The sequence below is a fragment of the Megalops cyprinoides genome, chromosome 17, assembly GCF_013368585.1.
Source record: "Megalops cyprinoides isolate fMegCyp1 chromosome 17, fMegCyp1.pri, whole genome shotgun sequence".
In the NCBI taxonomy this organism is placed as follows: Eukaryota; Metazoa; Chordata; class Actinopteri; order Elopiformes; family Megalopidae; genus Megalops; species Megalops cyprinoides.
The window spans coordinates 13,312,245-13,330,732 of record NC_050599.1 but is presented as its reverse complement, the minus strand read 5'-3'; the positions used below and the strand labels follow the sequence as shown (position 1 = coordinate 13,330,732).

Sequence of the window (18,488 nt, the reverse complement as noted above, 5' to 3'; positions counted from 1 at the left end):
ACAAGGTTATTCTAAAGCTAGCTTATTCCTACTCATATGTAATATCAATAGTAAATACAATAATGAAACTGACTCATCTTTCCTTTTTGAATTTCAGAATTTCCTGGAAACTGTGAATGTTTTAGTTTTCTCGGAGAAAGTACTTGAGTCTTGGAAAGAATTAAATACGGGCAATGGCACCCAAAATACTAGCACTAATTTAATAAAATCCATAGAAACCATCACAGGTTTTCTTTCAAATGATTCTTTCGCAATAAGAACAAGTGCCATTGCGCTGGACAAAACAGTACTCAGCAACGGTTTCACCTTCAACTCATCAGACTTCAACACATCTGCTCAAATAGACATTCCAGATCCAGACCTTCCCTTTGACCCGCAAATTACCACCATAGCCTTTGGTACACTGAACAGAGTCTTACCTCCACGGAACAAAACCAGCATAAATAACACCATTAATGGAATCATTGTGTTAGTCAAAGTGAATGCCACCATTAACAACGTCTCTCTGAGCTTTGAGAAAAGCAACGAGTCACTGGCCAATCCGCAGTGTGTCTTTTGGAACTTCACCCTCCTGGATACAGCTGGTGGATGGGATTCAGCAGGGTGTGAGGTTCAAACTAATGAAAATGGCACTGTAACCTGCTTCTGCGACCACCTGACCTCCTTCTCCATTTTAATGTCACCTTCCATCCCTGAAGCAATCAGAATAATACTGGACTTCATTACCTACATCGGAGTGGGAATATCAATGGGAAGCTTGGTCTTGTGCCTTTTCATTGAAGCCTTTGTGTGGACTGTTGTCACTCGGAACAGCACATCATATATGCGGCACGTTTCCATTGTGAATATTGCTCTGTCCCTGCTGATTGCAAACATATGGTTCATGATTGGTGCAGGGATATCAGATATCAAGAAGGAGACACCGGTGGGGGCTTGCAGTGCAGCAACCTTTTTCATCCATTTCTTTTACTTAGCCCTGTTCTTCTGGATGTTGATTTCGGGATTCTTGCTTTTTTACCGAATGGTTATGGTCTTCTCCCACATATCGAAAACAGTCATGATGGTGATCTCCTTCACGGTGGGGTACGGTGCACCGCTACTCATCGCTGTCATCACAGTGGCAGTCACAGCCCCTCAGAAGGGATACTTCAGGGAAAGAGACGCTTGCTGGCTCAACTGGGACAAGACAAAGGCCCTCCTTGCTTTTGTCATTCCTGCCCTTACCATAGTGGCCATAAATTTCCTCATCCTGATTGTGGTTCTGTACAAAATGCTGAGGAGAGGCATGGGAGAGAACCCGCAATCAGACGAAAGAAATGCCTTGGTGGTCATTGCAAGATGTGTAGCGTTTCTAACGCCCTTCTTTGGCCTTACATGGGGATTTGGAATAGGAACCATGGCTGCACCTCAAAGCGCTGGAATCCACATTGTGTTTGCAATTCTCAATTCATTACAGGTATTAATAAATGTAACATCTATGAGTAACTACTTTGCTAAAAAAAGATTTTCCATATGCTGTTCATTGAGATAGATATTATTACTAAACAACTTTTTTTCTTTTTCCTGTCAAGGGTTTCTTTGTTTTACTGTTTGGGACAATCTTAGACAGCAGGGTGAGTATATAAGTTGTTTAAATTATTATTTCAAGGAGGAGTCATTGAATGTATGCTACAGACAACATTTTGGATATTTTGAAATGTGACTGAAGTTTTGGGCGACCTGTGTTAAAAAGGACTGATATTGCTCTTTACCTCCAGATTCGAGCAGCGATAGCTGGAAGGTTTTCATTTGTACATACAAGTTCCCACCGCACAACAGTAAGCACTGACATTTTTGTGTTCTTTACACTTCAAGTACATTCTACTGTCTCTGTACCAGGGCATGACAGATAGCCTAATGTGTGATAAGTGTAGCTCTGCATGCATGCATGCATGTTTGAGTGCTGTTGAAGAACCATGTGAAACCGCAAGATATGTTTCTTTTACAGAGCACAAGTGCAGGTCCTTCTTCTTCAAGTGGATTAAATCTGTTTCGAAGACAGAGAAGAAGTAAGTGGACATTTTCATTCTATGTGTTTTTAATAGCTGAGAATAACTGAAAGTATACATCAGCTGAGATCATTTGTACCTTATGTGAAGATGTACAAAAACACTGTTGTTGATGCCTTATAACCAAGTAGCAGTGAATACATATTTCTTGAACAGAGGGCCTGTCCTTCAGTTGTGTATAGATTATTCCAGTCACATTGGTATCAGGGAGTATTGCTATTTATATCATGTAAAATTTGAAATTCACAACAAAATTCTACTCTTTTTTCAGACATGTACAACGTTTCAGAGGCTGCAACCTCAAGCCAGTCTACTGGTGCTTCAGAATCTTTCCTCAATACTTAGTTCCAGCTAGTCTAACATTCAATAATGTTTCCGTGTATTTATATTGTCATCAGTTGGATAAACAGATTCAGTGTCAGTTAATTTTATTACAAATTTAATATATTTGCTTGAACACCAGCAGCACAAAAGGTGCAGTGTTACTGTGAAAATATAGCCATTATTTAAATTTGGCATATGATCATGCTTGTTTAAGTAACTACTGGTTAACATAATTTTTCCTCTTTCTTTCTGTTAAAATCAGTGGTGGCCTTTTGGAAACATTGTCATAAATTGTGTAAGAAATTGTATGCTGAAAAGTAACATGATGCAATATGCTGCTATTATATGATATCAGTGTGGAAAAAATAAGTGAGTAAAATGGATAAGATTTCTTGGAAATGTTTGCCTCATTCATCAATCCATTTCACTTGGCAGTTCAAAAATGATGAGGAAAATGAGTATTGATTTGGCTGTATGATTGAAAGTCATACTATTGTAGATTTATTGTCTCTATTTTAACATGATTAACAAAGATCTAATAAAAATGTATTGCAACAACACGGCATTTTTAAAACTAATGTGTGCTTTCATTGAATATGTATTTCAGAAGTGTAATGATATGTAAGAAGTATATTCAATAAAAACTATAGATGTAAATTAAATTGAAACTTAATGGAAAAACGAATTATTATTATGAAATGTTAATACATGTTAACCATATATTGTATTAAATGTAACAATGAAAACAAAGCTATTAGTTTCTCTTTTTTACTGTGTCTGCTGTGAGGATAGGGTGCGCTTGCACTGCAACTGCAAAACCAGACAAAGCCTTCCTTGTATTGATGCCGTATTAACCCACACGCTTTACCATTTTGTGATAGCAGCACACTGATTATTACTGTGTATTTATCAACAATACAGCATCCATCTCAAGTACATTGAGTTGTAGCAGTTTAAAGAGGGCTGGAGAATCAGTTGGATATTATCCCTCCAGTACCAGAGTTAGTAGTTGAGCTGAGTGGGTTGATTTTAAAAAACAGATGAGAAACATATTCTGTATGGCCAAGACAAAGTTCCCCCTCCTTCATTGCTTTAAGGACTATATACTGTCTTGTTGTGTGTGTATGTTTATCCCATTTCTATCATATTTTCATTTTGTATGATTTTTCTTTCATACAAAATCTTTATATTCTTTATGATGTCAGTCATAACACCATTAAATTCTATCTGCAGGCATGAATATGGCATGGGAAAAAACAAAGATGTAGATATAACTTTGTTTTTAGGTAAAGAGACATTCGAATTGAAGCCATATTTACATGTGCACCTTTGTTGTTCTCGTCTCCTAACTCCATGGTGTAGGTGAGCAACAACCTGTGCTAAGCCCCCCTTACTATTCCTGCAAACAGTTGTGGGCCCATGATCTGGCAACCAATTGAGACTAAACGTAAGCTCTGCGTTGGTGTTGTGCAAGCACATGGAATGATACTGATTCTGTCTGGCTCAACTGTTCACCTTTTACTTCTGAAAAAAAAAAACCTATTCCTGAACTAGTCTTCTTGAATACTTCTTGGATTCTGGGAAGTCTTCAAAGAGGTGGCGCCCTTTACACTATGACATAATGATTTGTACAACCCCTTCTTTAGCTGTGTTTTGTGCACATGGATCATCTGAAGGGAAAAAAAATCATACCTAGAGTTCAAAATCAATGTACATTGTTAATTCAAACTGTATGCGAGAACATCAGAAAAATATATCATGATACCGTTATGATGGTGAATAGCCTCCTTTAGTTTAATTAGTGGATTACACAGCAATTGCATCATGTAACAATGTCCATCCTGCATGTTTACCCACACACGTATGCATCTGTGCAAAGCTGTTCTGGGCATAAGGTTCAGTTCTATTGTAGCAAGTTGCATGATTCCCAAAACAAAACATTTATAGATTTATAGGTATAGTTATATTTTAAGGTATAACACATACCATTTACTTTCATATGGCAAGCTAACATAGCCTTCTGACATTGCAGTGTATTTCAGGGAAAATAAAATTATTATTATTTTTTTTTCTCTGGAGAAAGATATTGTTAATAAAATGTGAAATAATACATGTAAAATCCTCAACTTCACCCTCAGTGCGCCCTGCGGATGACTGCAATAATAGCCATGGTCAATGTGAGGGTGCCTGCCATCCCGCCAATCAACACACCCACAACGCTCCCATCGATCCGCTGTTTCTCACACATGTCACCCGTGTAGAATGTAGCCTGTCCAGATGCACACCTGCAGCAGACAAATGATGAAATCATGTTAACTGTGCATAGTATTGTCCATAATTGCATTTCCCATCCTTACTCAGTTGAATGTATTTTAATGGTAGCAGTGTTAATAGTTTAATTAATAATTTGTCTTGTGCAGGGCGATTCTGAGTGAGATGGTAAGGACTTCACTGACCTGCACGTGGCTTCTCCATGCTTCTCCACACACACTCCCCCATTAAGGCAGGGGTTAGGTAGGCAGGGGTTGTTGGGAGCTGATCGCACCTCCCGATGTTTCTGGACCTCAGCAGAGCTGACATGCTCACGGGGTTCTTCTTCTGTGCGTTGGGGATGTCTGGCAGGTTTCGGAGTAGCGGGAACCTCAGTCTTCAGCAGGTGAGTCAAATCTGAAATGACACACATACGCACATTTGATGCACTGTACTGTGATGTGGATGTGCATGTATTTGGATCAAATGTCCCATTCTACACGACCTTTACCTTCAAAATCGACAGATATTATCAGGTCGTCGTTCTTCAGGAAGCTTCTTCTCATGAGCTGCTTGTGTGAAATAAAAGTGCTCCATCCAAACTCGGACCCACGGTAGCATTTGCAGGATTCATCCCATACTCCGTTGGTGCTTGGTTTGTTCCACCTGGGATCTGATTCTGGAAGTGCCAGTAGCACACGTTCAGCTTTGAATGGACTTATGGCACAATAGCGTCAACATATTAATAAAATGCACAACTGATACGAGCTCACCTCCATCGATATTAGCGCGCAGCCAGTCAGCGATAACTGGATTACTGTTTATATTCATCCCGCCTTGCTTGATACATCTTGTTGTAGCAATCAATAGTGATGATTGTTATGTATTTAGTTTATAATACATAATTAAGTATTTGCAACAATACAGATGAATGTCTGCTGTCCTTACTGTGATGTGAGTAATGTGATGTGTGTAAGTTCAGCACAAGCCAAAGACCTACCAGTGGTGAAGCTTCTGCTGGCTGACATTCGCAGCCGTACATCTGGGTCTTGATCCACGGCGATAATGGTGGCCTGCCTATTCAACACTGGCCACTCCAATACTCCATCATTCTCTCCGCTGCACAGGTGGAAGTACACGCTCACGTGGTCATTTGAGGAGGCGTCTTTACCATTTGGATACACTCGAATCCCATATCCATAGCCTTCTGTGCTGTAGAACCGTTGACTCGTGATATTGTGTCCCGGGGGGTGTGTTTGGAGCAGGCCGGTAAAGTTTTGGATTCGCCAGATGTTACTGGGGCAGTGAGCTTCAGTTAAGGAGACGTCGTCAATGAAAATGCCACCATCTGTCTTCTCTGATCCCACCACACCCTGGAAGATGTAACGGAATTTGTCTTTGACATTTAGTGTGACGTGAGCAATCTTCCAGGATTCATCGCCATCGCCTGAAAAACAACACAAGCACATTAGGTTAATTATTATAATTATACAATTGAATACCAATGCTGTAAAATGTATAGGTGCTAATTCAATCTGCCATGTAGTGTAGAAATATTATTCATTTATAAAAAGGTAGTACTTTATCTGATGTTACAATTATAATGCCCTCGTGAAGCACTTCACATGTGTCACAGCATGTCAAAAATAGTTATAAGACATTTTGACAGTTGTCGAGACAAGGTTATAACACATATTTACCTGACTTATGAAATATATTGTGATATCTTAGGACACATTTATCATGACGTTTATTAACCAGGGTTTTTGAACAGCACTTAAGGTCTGCTGGTCTTGATTGAATCCAACAAATGTAATATCCACATACACAACAAATTCCCCATACTTTCTTCACACATCTGATGAAAGATGATATAGAGCAATATCATGCAACAGATACCCTCGCAGCAGTACCTTTAATGGTATGCACTTTCTTGATTTTACGAACGTTTCCCGTTCCATCATCTGTCTTGACCCAGATGACCAGCAGGTCTCCAGGGTTTCCTGTTGTCTTGTAGAAGAACTGAAGGCATTGTTGGCCTCTCTTAGGATACAGGATACGAGACTCCAGTAGAGCACTTTTGCCCGGGGCCGATTTTGAGGTGTTAAATTGCATGAAATAGCCAGCATCTACAGAAGAACATGGTTTCTGTGTTACAAGGTACACTTTCAAAACCACAATCCAACAATCCGCATGCGCATTACACTGTAAGTCTTAGATAAATGTGGAAAATGGTCTGTGGGCAACCCTGCTCAAGGAGTGCCAAGATGTCTTACAGTAGCAATATTCTGGCTAAGGTAATACTGGTGTTCATGTGCCCAAGTTTCTCAGCATGTCACTGTTTGGAGAGACTTAGAAATTCTGCTGGATTGTGGCACTCCAGGAGTGGGGATGCTTATCTGTAGTACCCTTGATTTAATGTTAAAGATTACCTTTATCAATCTCAAGAAGTGAATTAGAATATGGTTGATGTTAATGTTGCTGTCAACCTCCCACATCTCAGATCTCACATGTCTAACAAACAACTGGTTCAATGCTGTCCACATCAAGTGTAGTGTAATGTGAAGCTGCACTAAATTCAGAACAACAGTTGACCAAAAGCCTGGCCTCCTTAAGGTGATCTGATTTTCAGTGATCTGAGGAGAGCTAGTCATCATCATCTCCCCCGGAGTTATGCAGACAGGTTTTTTGTGCTATTTTAGTTATGTAAATGTCCTTTATTTTGAAACAAGCAGTGTTGCATAGAGTTAAGAATGTTGCTGGTTTGATTCCCAGGTGGGACATTGTGGGCAATATACTTTACCCAAACTTTCTCAGGAACTGCCCAGATGTATAAATGGAAAATGTAAAAAATAATAAAGCTATATAAGTTGCTCTAGATAGGAGTGTCTGCTAAGCAACCAAAATGCAGGTAAGGGCAATACACATAGACCTTTATCTTTCAGCTAAGAGGATTGAAATATTACCTTGAGTGAATGCACCGTACATGCAAGCAATCTGGTTTGTCTGGGCGCGATAAGCGATGTTAAAAAACAGTTGCCTTTACCAAACTGCATTCATCAAACTTATACAATTAAAAGTGATCATAATGGAGCAAATTTCTGGAATAAAATGGAACTTGAAAAGGAGAGGCGACTAGAAGAAGAGACTGTATACTTGCCTCGGCACTGCCCTGTCAGGGTGTGATCTTCCATCCCAGTGTAGCTCAGTGAGTGGACCCAGTCTGCGTCGTCCTCCACATTCTGGATCATGCCGCAGATATTTATTTGCTCAAAGGAGCACTGGTCCAGGAGGGTTTGAGTGGAAGCTGAAAAAACAGTGGCTGTGTCAATAAGGAGAACACCCGATCCTGAATACCCAGGCAAGCCATTATGCTCCAGCATAGTTATAATTTATTATAATTTCATTATAATTTCAGTTGAAATGATTCAACTGATTTAGCGTAGCATAGTGGTTAAGGAGCAGGACTCATAACCAAAAGGTTGCCCGTTCGATTCCCAGCTGGCGCACTGCTGCTGTACCCTTGGGCAAGGCACTTACCCCACAATTGCCTCAGTAAATATCCAGCTGTTTGGATGGATAACATTGTAAAAACTGATGTAAGTTGCTCTAGTTAAGAGCATCTGCTAAATGACAATGTAATGATATTTCTGTCTGCAGTTGCTACTTACTGCAGTTGTACATGCGGTTCAGTCGGACAAGATCAACAGCGCTGAAGTCTAGACGCTGTCCGATGATTTCGTTGAAGGCCGGAATGGCAGTGGTGATGGTGGGCACAGTAGCATTCTTATTGAACGAGAGAGGCCTGTAGTGCATTATTGACTCATAGTCATACGGCGTGTTCAGATCCGTGATGAAGTCGTCTTCGTACTTGTTAAAGTTGTGCTCCTTTCCTACGTAAACGAAGGTTTGGATTGGACCAACATTATAATAAACAAGTTTGGAGAATTTCTTTACTAATGGTACAAACCAAAAATAAGTCTATTTCGATTGGCATATCTTCTAAATTTCTTGTGAAATGAGTTAACAAAATGCCTTGAAGCCATTATATATTACATAACAGAAATGCAAAGTGGAGACTCAAATAAATAAATAAACAAAAGATAATAATAGGCTAAGCTCTTTCTCACTTTTCAGCAACACAAAGCGGTGAAGTGGGGAGGAATGTACCAGGTATGATTTGATCCCACCAGATTTTGACGTAGTCATCGCGATCTGCCCTGGATTGCTCATGGTAAAATCCCAGTGCATGAAGAAGCTCATGTTCAACAATTGCCTTGGTGTCACACCTGGCGCCGATGGATACATTCTGGCCCTCATGAAGATCACCCACAAATGACCAGCATCTGTGAGTGTGAATGTTATGATTCAGATGGTACTGGGATGAATATGTCAAAGTTCACTCAGTTTCAAAATATAAACCAACAACTTTAATAGTTTCCTTTCACATTATCTGTTTCTGTTTGCTCTGTGCAATTCATCACTATGTGATTTACTGCCCACACATCAATGTGGGCAAAGCGGTGATGAACCCAATCCTTTCTGTAATTTTATTAAGAAAATATATCTTAATGTCTGAAAAGGACTATTTCACATACTATAGATTCAGATGTTAACCATTGTTATAAAAAGGACAAATGAACGCATGCCATGCTCTAGGAAAATCTGTCTTTGCATTTTAAAAATTAAAGATCTGTGTGTAAGATTTAAGGTTAAAATTTACACAGACCTCTGGCAGTCCTCTGAAGATTAAATTCTCAGTAGCTCAGCTTGCTTTAATCACTTTATGCCAAGGCCTTGTATTTATATTGCCCTATAAAAGTTAGGATCATAAAACCATGCAAGAGCCAGCAGAAAAATAATTTGGTATGACTTACCCATCCAGCTTGGTAAAGGAAAGATATGTGTGCTCTCCCTCATAAGGTTTGAAGTCAACACAGGATTTCAGACGATACATTTCAAATGCTTGCAGAATCACACCTTTTGCATTCAAATCTGTAAAAAAGGACACCAGTTTTAATTATAACAAAGCACTGTGCAGAAAGGTGAAAATGTGTTTAAAGTGTGAAGTGTAAAGCATAAAAAGTTACAGCATGAATGCTTCATACCCAAGGAATCGGTTAATATGTAAGGAATTGGAAACCGCCATCTTGCCGTCTCATCCAGGATTGCATTTCGTTTTGGCTGTGAAAACAATTACAACAGTGAATGAACTAAATACTATAGTCCTTTTTAGTCACATACTGTGCTGTAAAGTAGATTTGTGTACTTAAATCATTAACTTACATCACCTGCAATGTCCCCTTCAAACAATTCTCTCTTAGATTCTGAAATGTAAGGTCACCAGTGTTACAAGAAGTCATTTATATATGAGGGTAATTTTTCAAATGTAGATATTTGTTGTTTGTGGACATCAGTGAAGTCTGATTGGACTGATAATTTGCCATAGCATAATGGTATCAGTAGGACTGAAATACAGTAATTAGAGTCATGAAATTGCCTCATACGTCCATACCTTTACTCACTATACAATATAATGCGTATATGTTCACTGAATATATCATAAATGTGATATTTGTATTTAAGTGAATGACACATGTTTGGGAAATAATGAACAGGCTGGTCAGGCTGTGTGTGTGCAGAGAATAATAATAGAATTAACAGAGAATGTGTTACATGACCATTGTAATCAGTTATTTTTGAAGAGCACTTTACCAAGATTTATGTCTGGAATATCATCCCGTAACTCCCCCTTGTCTGCTTCATCATCTATTCACCAAAAAGAGAAAATGTTAAAGTATAAGGCTTATGTAAAAATTAATTTGCAGTCAAAATTACATCTGTTTAATGAGACATTGTTTTAGAATTTAAAATGATTGGAAGCATAATTGTGTCCATACCGTAGACTGCTGGAATCGCATGGACCTAAAAGTTAAACAGATGATTAGAATCCCAAAAACACACTTATTAGACATTAAATTATTACATCTTATCACATTTTACAAATGAACATACCTTGAATATAAGAAGCACAATGAATGCTATGCTTCTAAATGATAAATTGAAGGAGACCATGCTTAGTCCAGAGAAGCAAGACATGTGGTTTCATGGCATCATAAACACCAACATAAAACAGGAGATCTGGATGTACTTTGAACTGGATATCACAAGAAAAAATCGCTGGTGTCAAAAATGTTTTATCAGCAAGTTTTCTTATCATTTTACTTTTACACGATTATCAAACGATTTATGACATTAATGTGAATAATTTCAATTGTACTGCAAAGGTCTGTCTGATGGTCATTTCATGCACGTGGGTTTGTACTATTAAAATTATCATTACAATCAATCTTTTGTAACAGTGTTCTGTTTATAGCTGCTACCAGCCTGGATGTTCCATTCAGCAATGAAACTCATGGGTTTCACAAACATATATTTACATTTACATTTACATTTATTCATTCAGCAGACGCTTTTATCAAAAGCGATATATATCATATATCATAACATACGCCAGTCAATGAAATTCTAAACACAAAACAAGAGTAGAGTTTATAGGTTGCTAAGTAACAAACACTTATGAGAAGCACAAAATAGCAACCTTAGTCTACAAAGTGAAATGACATATTCAGCCTCTTTGTGGTGCTCAAAAGCAGGAGACAGGCCAGAGTGAAATGTACTGTGTTCTGGCTCAAAGAGAATGCCATGTGATCACATTCAGTTATATTACTCTCATGCTGTGAGGACAGGGGTTATGTAATGGACATGACAAGTATGATGTATATATAAAGTAAATATATAAAGTGGTTTGGCAGCAGTTTAGGGTTTGTTGTGCTGTAGAGCCAGGTATTAATTTCACGTGCTATACCCATTTGCGTTTTGTGATGGTATTCTTTTGGTTCCTGATGGTATACTTTTCCTTACAAAAACTAGGCTTTCATTCAGGTACAGCAGGGGCTTCATCTTACATGTTTTCCAAGTGAGTGAAAAAATATCCAAAACAACACACACACCGCTTGGGGTTTGCTAGATTAATATTTAATGTATCTGACAATGGATTCTGACATACATTGAAGTTTTCATTGTTTTCCAAGTTGTCCATTACAATGTACAGAAAGTACAGAAGAGAAATTTTTTGTTCAAGTCAATCAAATGCTATAGAAATAAAAATGATTAAAAGTAGGTCTGTCACATTTCAGGTCCGATCTGAAGCCCTGTTCAAAATGAAAAGGAGAAATTAGGTGCATTAGTGTTAAAGCTTTTGTGTTTGTTTCATGCCTTTGCTTTGATTGTTTCTTAGTAAATGAGTATTAGACATAATGCTCATATATAACATTAAAAATAAGTTTTTATTCCCCTATGTGCCATTAGCTTTGCTTGTGACAATACAATATAAGCGTTGCACCCTATGGTCTGTTTACTTAGCTTTCATATAATTAGAATATTATTTTCTACAATATCTAGTGCCGCATTGTAGTACCTTACCTTGCACTCCTGTTTACAGTAAGTATAGTGTTTTTAATGCTGTGACTGCTGAACAGGCTGAGACTGGGGCTTGATTGGAACCTCAGTTTTGATCAATGGAGTAAGATCTTGAAGTTAAAAAAAAAAGACAATGTTAAGTGTCCCACTGCAGAATGGGCACAACACAGACATAACACATTTAGGCTTGATTTGTTTATCCCTTCTATACAAGTGTCATTTTACTTTAGATTTAATCTTATTCCCCGGTTACAATGGTTATCTTTCTGACATGACAGAAGAATATTAGTGATGATGTGCGCAGTTAATATTCAGGAGCCACATAATGGGTGGAGCTACCACATGCTGTCAGTCACTGCACTGTTTAATGAAATCAAAAGACTGCGTTTAACAGCAAAAGTATGTTTGGTTCATATCAGTGAGTCACTTGAAACACATGACAGTGCCAACCATTTTTGGTGCATAAGACCTTATTCTTCCATCACCAAAAAATAAAACTTTAATTACTTTGATTGCTTCATCATGTTAGAGTATGTTGCTTTGCAGGAGGGAGGGGGAGTATTCACCTTCAAACTCGATGAAGAGAATAAGGTCATCGTTTTTCAGGTAGTTCCTCCTGTTGAGGTCATAGTGAGAGAAGAAAGCATTCCACCCCCATGTCCAACTGCGATAGCAATCACATGAGGGGTCATAGGTCCCTGTGAGTGAGGGCTTGTCCCAATACAAGGTGTTTGAACCTGAAAGAAGAGCCATAACAAATGAAATCCTTCATCATAAGAAATAGCCTTTGGACTGGCCTTGAGCTGAGACAGGTTCAAATTAAGAACACCATCAGAGAAAATGCTAACATGTTTTCCAGTGAGTGCTGTTCATCTACTCTGTGCATCAGTCTTAGTTTTTGATTCTGGCAGGTGTCTCACTGAGGTCTGTTTTTTTTGTTTTAACTACCCACCTGGTATAAGTTGTTTGCCATCTGTGGTAAAGCTGAAAGAGAATGACTGCCTAAGTCTGATGTCAGGGTCTTGGTCCAGGACAGTGATGGTGACCTGTCTGTTTCCCGCAGGCCACTGCAAGAGGTCATCGTTGTCCCCACTGGTCAGGTGGAAGAAGGCTCCTATGTACCCCTGTGAGTAGGAGTTGGGCAAGAGCTGGATGCCGAAGCCGTACCCCTCTGGGCTGTAGAAGCGAGGGCTCTGGATGTACTCCCCAACACCGTACGCCTTGATGTATTGGCTGAAGTTCTTGATCCTCCATGTGCCACTGGGACAGCGGGTCTCTGCTAGGCTTATGTCATCGATGAAGACCCCTCCCGCGGAATAAGCTGGATCTCCTCTGATCCCCTGGAACGCATAGCGGAATTTTCCATCCGCCTTCAAGGGAACGTGGGCAATTTTCCACGAGCGGTCATCATCGCCTGACAAAAACATTTTCCATGGAGACAACTGTCATGTACTGGAGCTCAGCAGCACAGGGTTACCAGCTCAGCTCACCAGAGTGAAAACTCAGATCAAAGTCTGATTTTCCATCAATTTCTGGTTATTTCTTAAACTTCTGTAAATATTATTGGTTGAAATGTATTAGAGTGAAACATCAGAAAATGTGATGACAAAGTATACACAGTGATACATATCACTTAGAGATAAACTGAGAGAAATGCATCTTGAAATTTCGCTGAATTTTGCTGAATTAAACTGCACCAAACTAGTGTGTGCTAGAACACTAGCTAAGAACTCTTCAGTGGATTGTTTGAAATTAGAAAGCTATTTGTTTCAGTAATTTCACACATTTCTAACTGTTATTTTGTTCATGTAAAGGAGAATGTAACACTTGGCATTAGGTTCATTTAACTTGAATGCAAAATGACTAATGTGCACAGCATGCAAAGTGTGCAAATCTTGGACATCTGGGTAAGAGCTTCTGCTAAATGATGTAATGTAATGTAATTGACATGCATCTTTTGAAACACCCTAGACCCCTGCTCTGTTCCATTAGTGTGTTTTACCCCACAGTTCAAGAGTGTATTAAGGTGTACTGTGCTCACCAATGATTGTTCCTGCCGCAACTGTGCTCAGGACATTCCCCTTTCCGTCTTCTCTTCGCACCCAGATCACTAGCTTGTCCTTTGGGCTCCCCGTCATCTTGTAGAAGAACTGTAGGCACTGCAGTTTCCGCTTTGGGTACAGGGTCCTTGACACCAGAAAGGCAGAGTCTCCCGACCGCCCACTGCCCGTGTCAAAGTACATGAAGAATCCTGCATCTGCATAATTTCAATTAAGGAATATTTATTATTATTTTATTATATTATTATTTTATTTATTATTTTGACAATAACTTGCTGCTCAATACAAGTGGAATCAGTTTCCCTGAAGTGGTTACTATGCTCTCATGCCAAAAAATGCTAAGTCAAAAAAGAAGCTTAAATGCTGTGAAGTCTGTCACTGACATGAAGTTGATTTTCATTTTATTATGTTTTGTTTGCCTTTGTATTAGCTTGCATAAAAGACTAATTTAATCTCACCCCTGCACTGGCCAATCAGAGTATGGTCATGTGACTCGGGTGTGCTCTTTGTGCGTGCCCAATCAGCATCGTCGTTGGGGTTCTGAATCATGCCGCAGCTGTTGATGGCCTCGAAGGCACACTGGTCCAACAGCGTGAGTGAAGACGCTGGAATAATACAAACATGGACAGCAAAGATGAATAAACACTGCAAGGAATGAGCATACAACAGTATCAGAACTGACAGAGGAGCAACTCACAGCAGTTGTACATCCTGTTGAGGCGGAGTAAGTCAAGGCTGCTGAAGTCATTGTATTGCCCCAGCAGTGTGGTCAGCTCAGGATCCTTGGCTGTGATTGTTGGGTACCGCGGGTCCTTGTTGAAAGAATACGGCCCATAATGCATGATCGACTCATAGTCATAAGGCGTGTTTTGGTCAGTTATTAAGCTGTCGTCGTATTTGTTAAAATTGTGTTCAAAGCCTGCAAAACATAAGCAAAGGGTAAAAAACAGACAGTGAAAATCAGATGAAGTAGAGGACTATGGCAAACAACCAGATATTCTTATGAATGCGTGAAAACACCAAGTCTTACCAGGAAGGACTTGATCATACCAGATGTCTATGTAATCATCCCTGTCTGTGCGAGACTGCTCATGGTAAAAGCCCAGGGCATGCAGAAGCTCATGCATGATCGTGCCCTTGTAGTCACAGGATGGCCCAAGTGACAGCTGCTGACCTGTCTGTAGGTCTCCCACCATTGACCAGCACCTGCATTACGTAACATTAATGAATAGAGAACTGAAACATCAGCTGCAACCTACATCACTAATTACTTAATTTGAATTGGATTAAGTGGGTAAATTAGGCTAGGCTAATGTGTTCAGCGTGTTAAGAACATTAATCCTTCAGAGAGACACAGCCTCTCTGTAGGACTATGGTTCTTGAAGGTTTTGATTAGCCATTGCATTAAAGGAATCCCACATGTCAGGCTCCCATGCAATCTAAGATGTAGAATGACATACCCATCAAGTTTTTCAAATTTTATGAAGCTCTTTTCTCCTTCATAGGGTTTGAAGTCTACACAAGACTTTAGGCGGTACATTTCAAAAGCCTGAAAAATAACCCCCTTGGCATTCAGGTCTGAAAGACAAGCAAGTGATAAAATTATGTACAAAAGAGAATATCCATGGAATACTTTAAGACATATACTTCCCCCATTTATCAAATTTCTGTATGCTGTTGTCCACAGTAAAAAACAGATATTTACCAAGGCTGTCGGCGAGAATGTATGGTATAGGGAATTTCCATCTGTAGGCTGGGTTCACTAGTGCATTGCGTCCAGGCTGATGAAAAAAATGGTAAATATTTTTCAGACTCATAATGTTAAAACTGTTTGTCAATCTCAGTCCCCAGCTTAACAGGTTTTCCAGTCATTAAACAGCCAAAGGTATTTTTTTAAATCTAGTAATAATTCCTTAACATAATGATGAAATAATAATTAAAATCCTCATTATTCCTTAACATACAATACACAGCCACTTCTATCACATACATACATACTGTATATGAGATATACGAGCATTTATGGGAAACAAGTCTATCAAAAACTGTTGCATATTATTGAAATACATATATATATAGTTCTTTTTCATGTGTATAGTTAATATTCACAATCTATTAAAGCTGCATCCATGCTATTAGCGATTTGTCAAGGTTAAATAAGGTCAAAGAAATGTGCTGTAAGAGAGGGCCTGAAGTTTTCCTTCTCATTAAGCAATAAAAAGGACTTTACCCTTGCTGTTGTGTCAACATTATTAGGTATATTAATTTTTTATAATGGACTTGCCATTGTTATCTGTAATACCCTATCAACCATATATCATATGTAGATAATAAATGAAAATTTCAAAGACTGAACAGTTTTTGTGCCATACATACAAAATCAACTTTCAACCCAAGATAAAAATAAACCCTTACAATACTCACTGGCAAAACCATGTCTCCTTCAACAGCCAGTGTTTTCATTTCTGTTGGAAATAACATATCCAATTCTGTATGAATTCTTTTTACAAGTTTATAGTAAAACAAATACATTCTTACAGGACTCTCAACATTAATCATATAATGTAATCAATTATATTAAGTTTTATGCCTTGCTAGTACCCTAATTCCAAGTGACCCCCACTTACAGCAAGATTTGCATCATTTGAGTTACAGAAGTTGCTATGACCCATCCCTACCCTAACAAAGTATATTACATTGTATAAGGAGACCCCAACAGTGTTCCATCCAGGATCTGATCTCTTTGGTCCAGCCCAGTACTCTAACCAGTCCTCTATACTGTGCCCCTCAGATACTGTGCCTGCCTTTACCAGTAAAACTTACCAGAATTGATGAAGGGGATGTCACGTCTTTTCTGTTCATCTTGGTCAATTGCAAATGCTGGGTGATTCAACACAACATTTAAATATAATGTTTTCGATTTTCAGTGGTTGGTTTTCTAGCCTTTTGTAAAAGCCAAAGATGCACTATCAAATACAAAAGTTACATTTACAAAACATGCTTTGGCACTATGGACTATGTCACCACGACAGTTTACTTTTAAATGTCAGTATGTAAAAGTTTTAATTTATTTTTATTTAAATATCACAAAAAGATATAAGATATTCTACCTGCAAATAACATATCACAGAATGAAGATGGATGAATTAAATTAATACTTTACATTTTGTTTTGGAGAACCGCCTTATCTGTGAATACAAAAAGATGGTTAAAATGACAAAATTTCAAGTCCTAATGTACTGTCATGAGTTCTAGAAAGGCTTAGGAAGTATGAAAGATCGTACGGTGAAGGTGGAGGAGAGGGAGACCAGTCCTACAAAGCACAGGATCCCAGCAAGTCTCATTTTGGATGGGCGGGCAGCTAATGCATAGGATTAAACAACTGTGGCCATTTAAATACACTTTCAGAGTGATACCATGAACCTTGAACCATTGGTGATCTTCCAAATTCAATTTCAGATTACAAAGACCTATTGTAGTTGTTCACTTTTTTTATAACAACCTCAAGAAAAATAAAAGTTAACCTTTTTTTGATAGGTGGGTCAAAGCACAGCCAGACAGATGAGAGTCACTGGTTGTGTCCTTATAGTTTATAGTTAATTGGATTAATCAGCATGAGGTGTTATCTGACACAGCCACTCATCATGGGTGGCATTTATTAAATGCAGAAAGCAGAGCTGGATAAGTTGTACGTGTGGTAAAATGCAAGGCTAAATAAATCATAATAGAATAACAAATCCACAATGATGTGTCATGTAAGTGGGATCCACATTAAGAAAAGTATTAATGTTATTTAACCTTAATAATATTATATATTGCATAAACATTCCTATATTCATTCAAGTAACATGTTACAAAATAAGATGTTACTGATGATGTTGTATTTGTACAGAACAATACTGTTAACCACTTAGCAACCATCAAAGAGAGAGATTTGGGGAACTTTAACTCTACTGAATTCTACTTACTGTATTGCAAATGTTAAACTAGACTAGTTTTGGAATGCCTCTGCATATAGCTTTAAAATACGCAATATTTTTTCCATTTCCTCTAACGGAAAGGGAAATTTACCAAAGCCTAATCACAGTATAAGTAAATAAATACAGATAAAAACAGGGCGGAACAATTTTGCAGAAGGGGCCTTTTTCCAGAAAATCAGAAATTGTCATCTCTGTGTCTCCTTAAGAATTTTTCATTGATGAACCTAATGATGAACTTCTGTTCTATAGTGTTTTAGTGTTAACTAGTGTTTTACTAGTTTAATAGTACCTGGAAATACCATTAAAGAAAAATTATGTTTTTATCAAATAGGGAGAATAAATTC

General features: G+C 38.4%; 3 protein-coding genes across 52 annotated transcripts in view; 1 reads left to right on the top strand and 2 right to left on the bottom strand.

Annotated features, from left to right (window-relative positions):
* LOC118791996 (adhesion G protein-coupled receptor F5-like) overlaps nt 1-2,657 on the top strand; it is a 50,587-nt gene extending 47,930 nt beyond the window's left edge. For 21 of the 50 annotated variants that reach the window (XM_036549649.1, XM_036549641.1, XM_036549656.1 and 18 more), the window contains 5 exons: nt 98-1,456; nt 1,572-1,613; nt 1,758-1,817; nt 1,988-2,048; nt 2,320-2,656. In XM_036549649.1, coding sequence (XP_036405542.1) covers nt 98-1,456; nt 1,572-1,613; nt 1,758-1,817; nt 1,988-2,048; nt 2,320-2,393 — 1,596 coding nt within the window. In that variant the 3' untranslated portion in view covers nt 2,394-2,656. Of the gene's footprint in view, nt 1-97; nt 1,457-1,571; nt 1,614-1,757; nt 1,818-1,987; nt 2,049-2,319 lie in introns of all 50 variants that reach the window. The other 29 variants (XM_036549628.1, XM_036549631.1, XM_036549638.1 and 26 more) reach the window with 5 other exon arrangements.
* A 1,849-nt stretch (nt 2,658-4,506) lies between these two features.
* On the bottom strand, nt 4,507-11,494 carry mep1a.2 (meprin A, alpha (PABA peptide hydrolase), tandem duplicate 2). The gene is made up of 13 exons (XM_036550253.1): nt 11,491-11,494; nt 10,338-10,391; nt 9,909-9,949; nt 9,731-9,806; nt 9,500-9,617; nt 8,793-8,968; nt 8,294-8,515; nt 7,783-7,929; nt 6,536-6,751; nt 5,623-6,069; nt 5,134-5,301; nt 4,829-5,039; nt 4,507-4,657 (listed from the first exon to the last, which is right to left on the bottom strand). Exons 1-13 carry the CDS (start codon nt 11,492-11,494, stop codon nt 4,507-4,509), a joined length of 2,031 nt encoding a protein of 676 aa, XP_036406146.1.
* A 264-nt stretch (nt 11,495-11,758) lies between these two features.
* On the bottom strand, nt 11,759-17,517 carry LOC118792496 (meprin A subunit alpha-like). Its single transcript, XM_036550357.1, has 14 exons — nt 17,449-17,517; nt 17,328-17,352; nt 16,988-17,044; nt 16,589-16,629; nt 15,870-15,945; nt 15,625-15,742; nt 15,195-15,370; nt 14,862-15,083; nt 14,623-14,769; nt 14,146-14,361; nt 13,057-13,518; nt 12,671-12,841; nt 12,108-12,214; nt 11,759-11,836 (listed from the first exon to the last, which is right to left on the bottom strand). Exons 1-13 carry the CDS (start codon nt 17,506-17,508, stop codon nt 12,141-12,143), a joined length of 1,845 nt encoding a protein of 614 aa, XP_036406250.1. The 5' UTR covers nt 17,509-17,517; the 3' UTR covers nt 11,759-11,836; nt 12,108-12,140.
* Nucleotides 17,518-18,488: the final 971 nt, after the last annotated feature.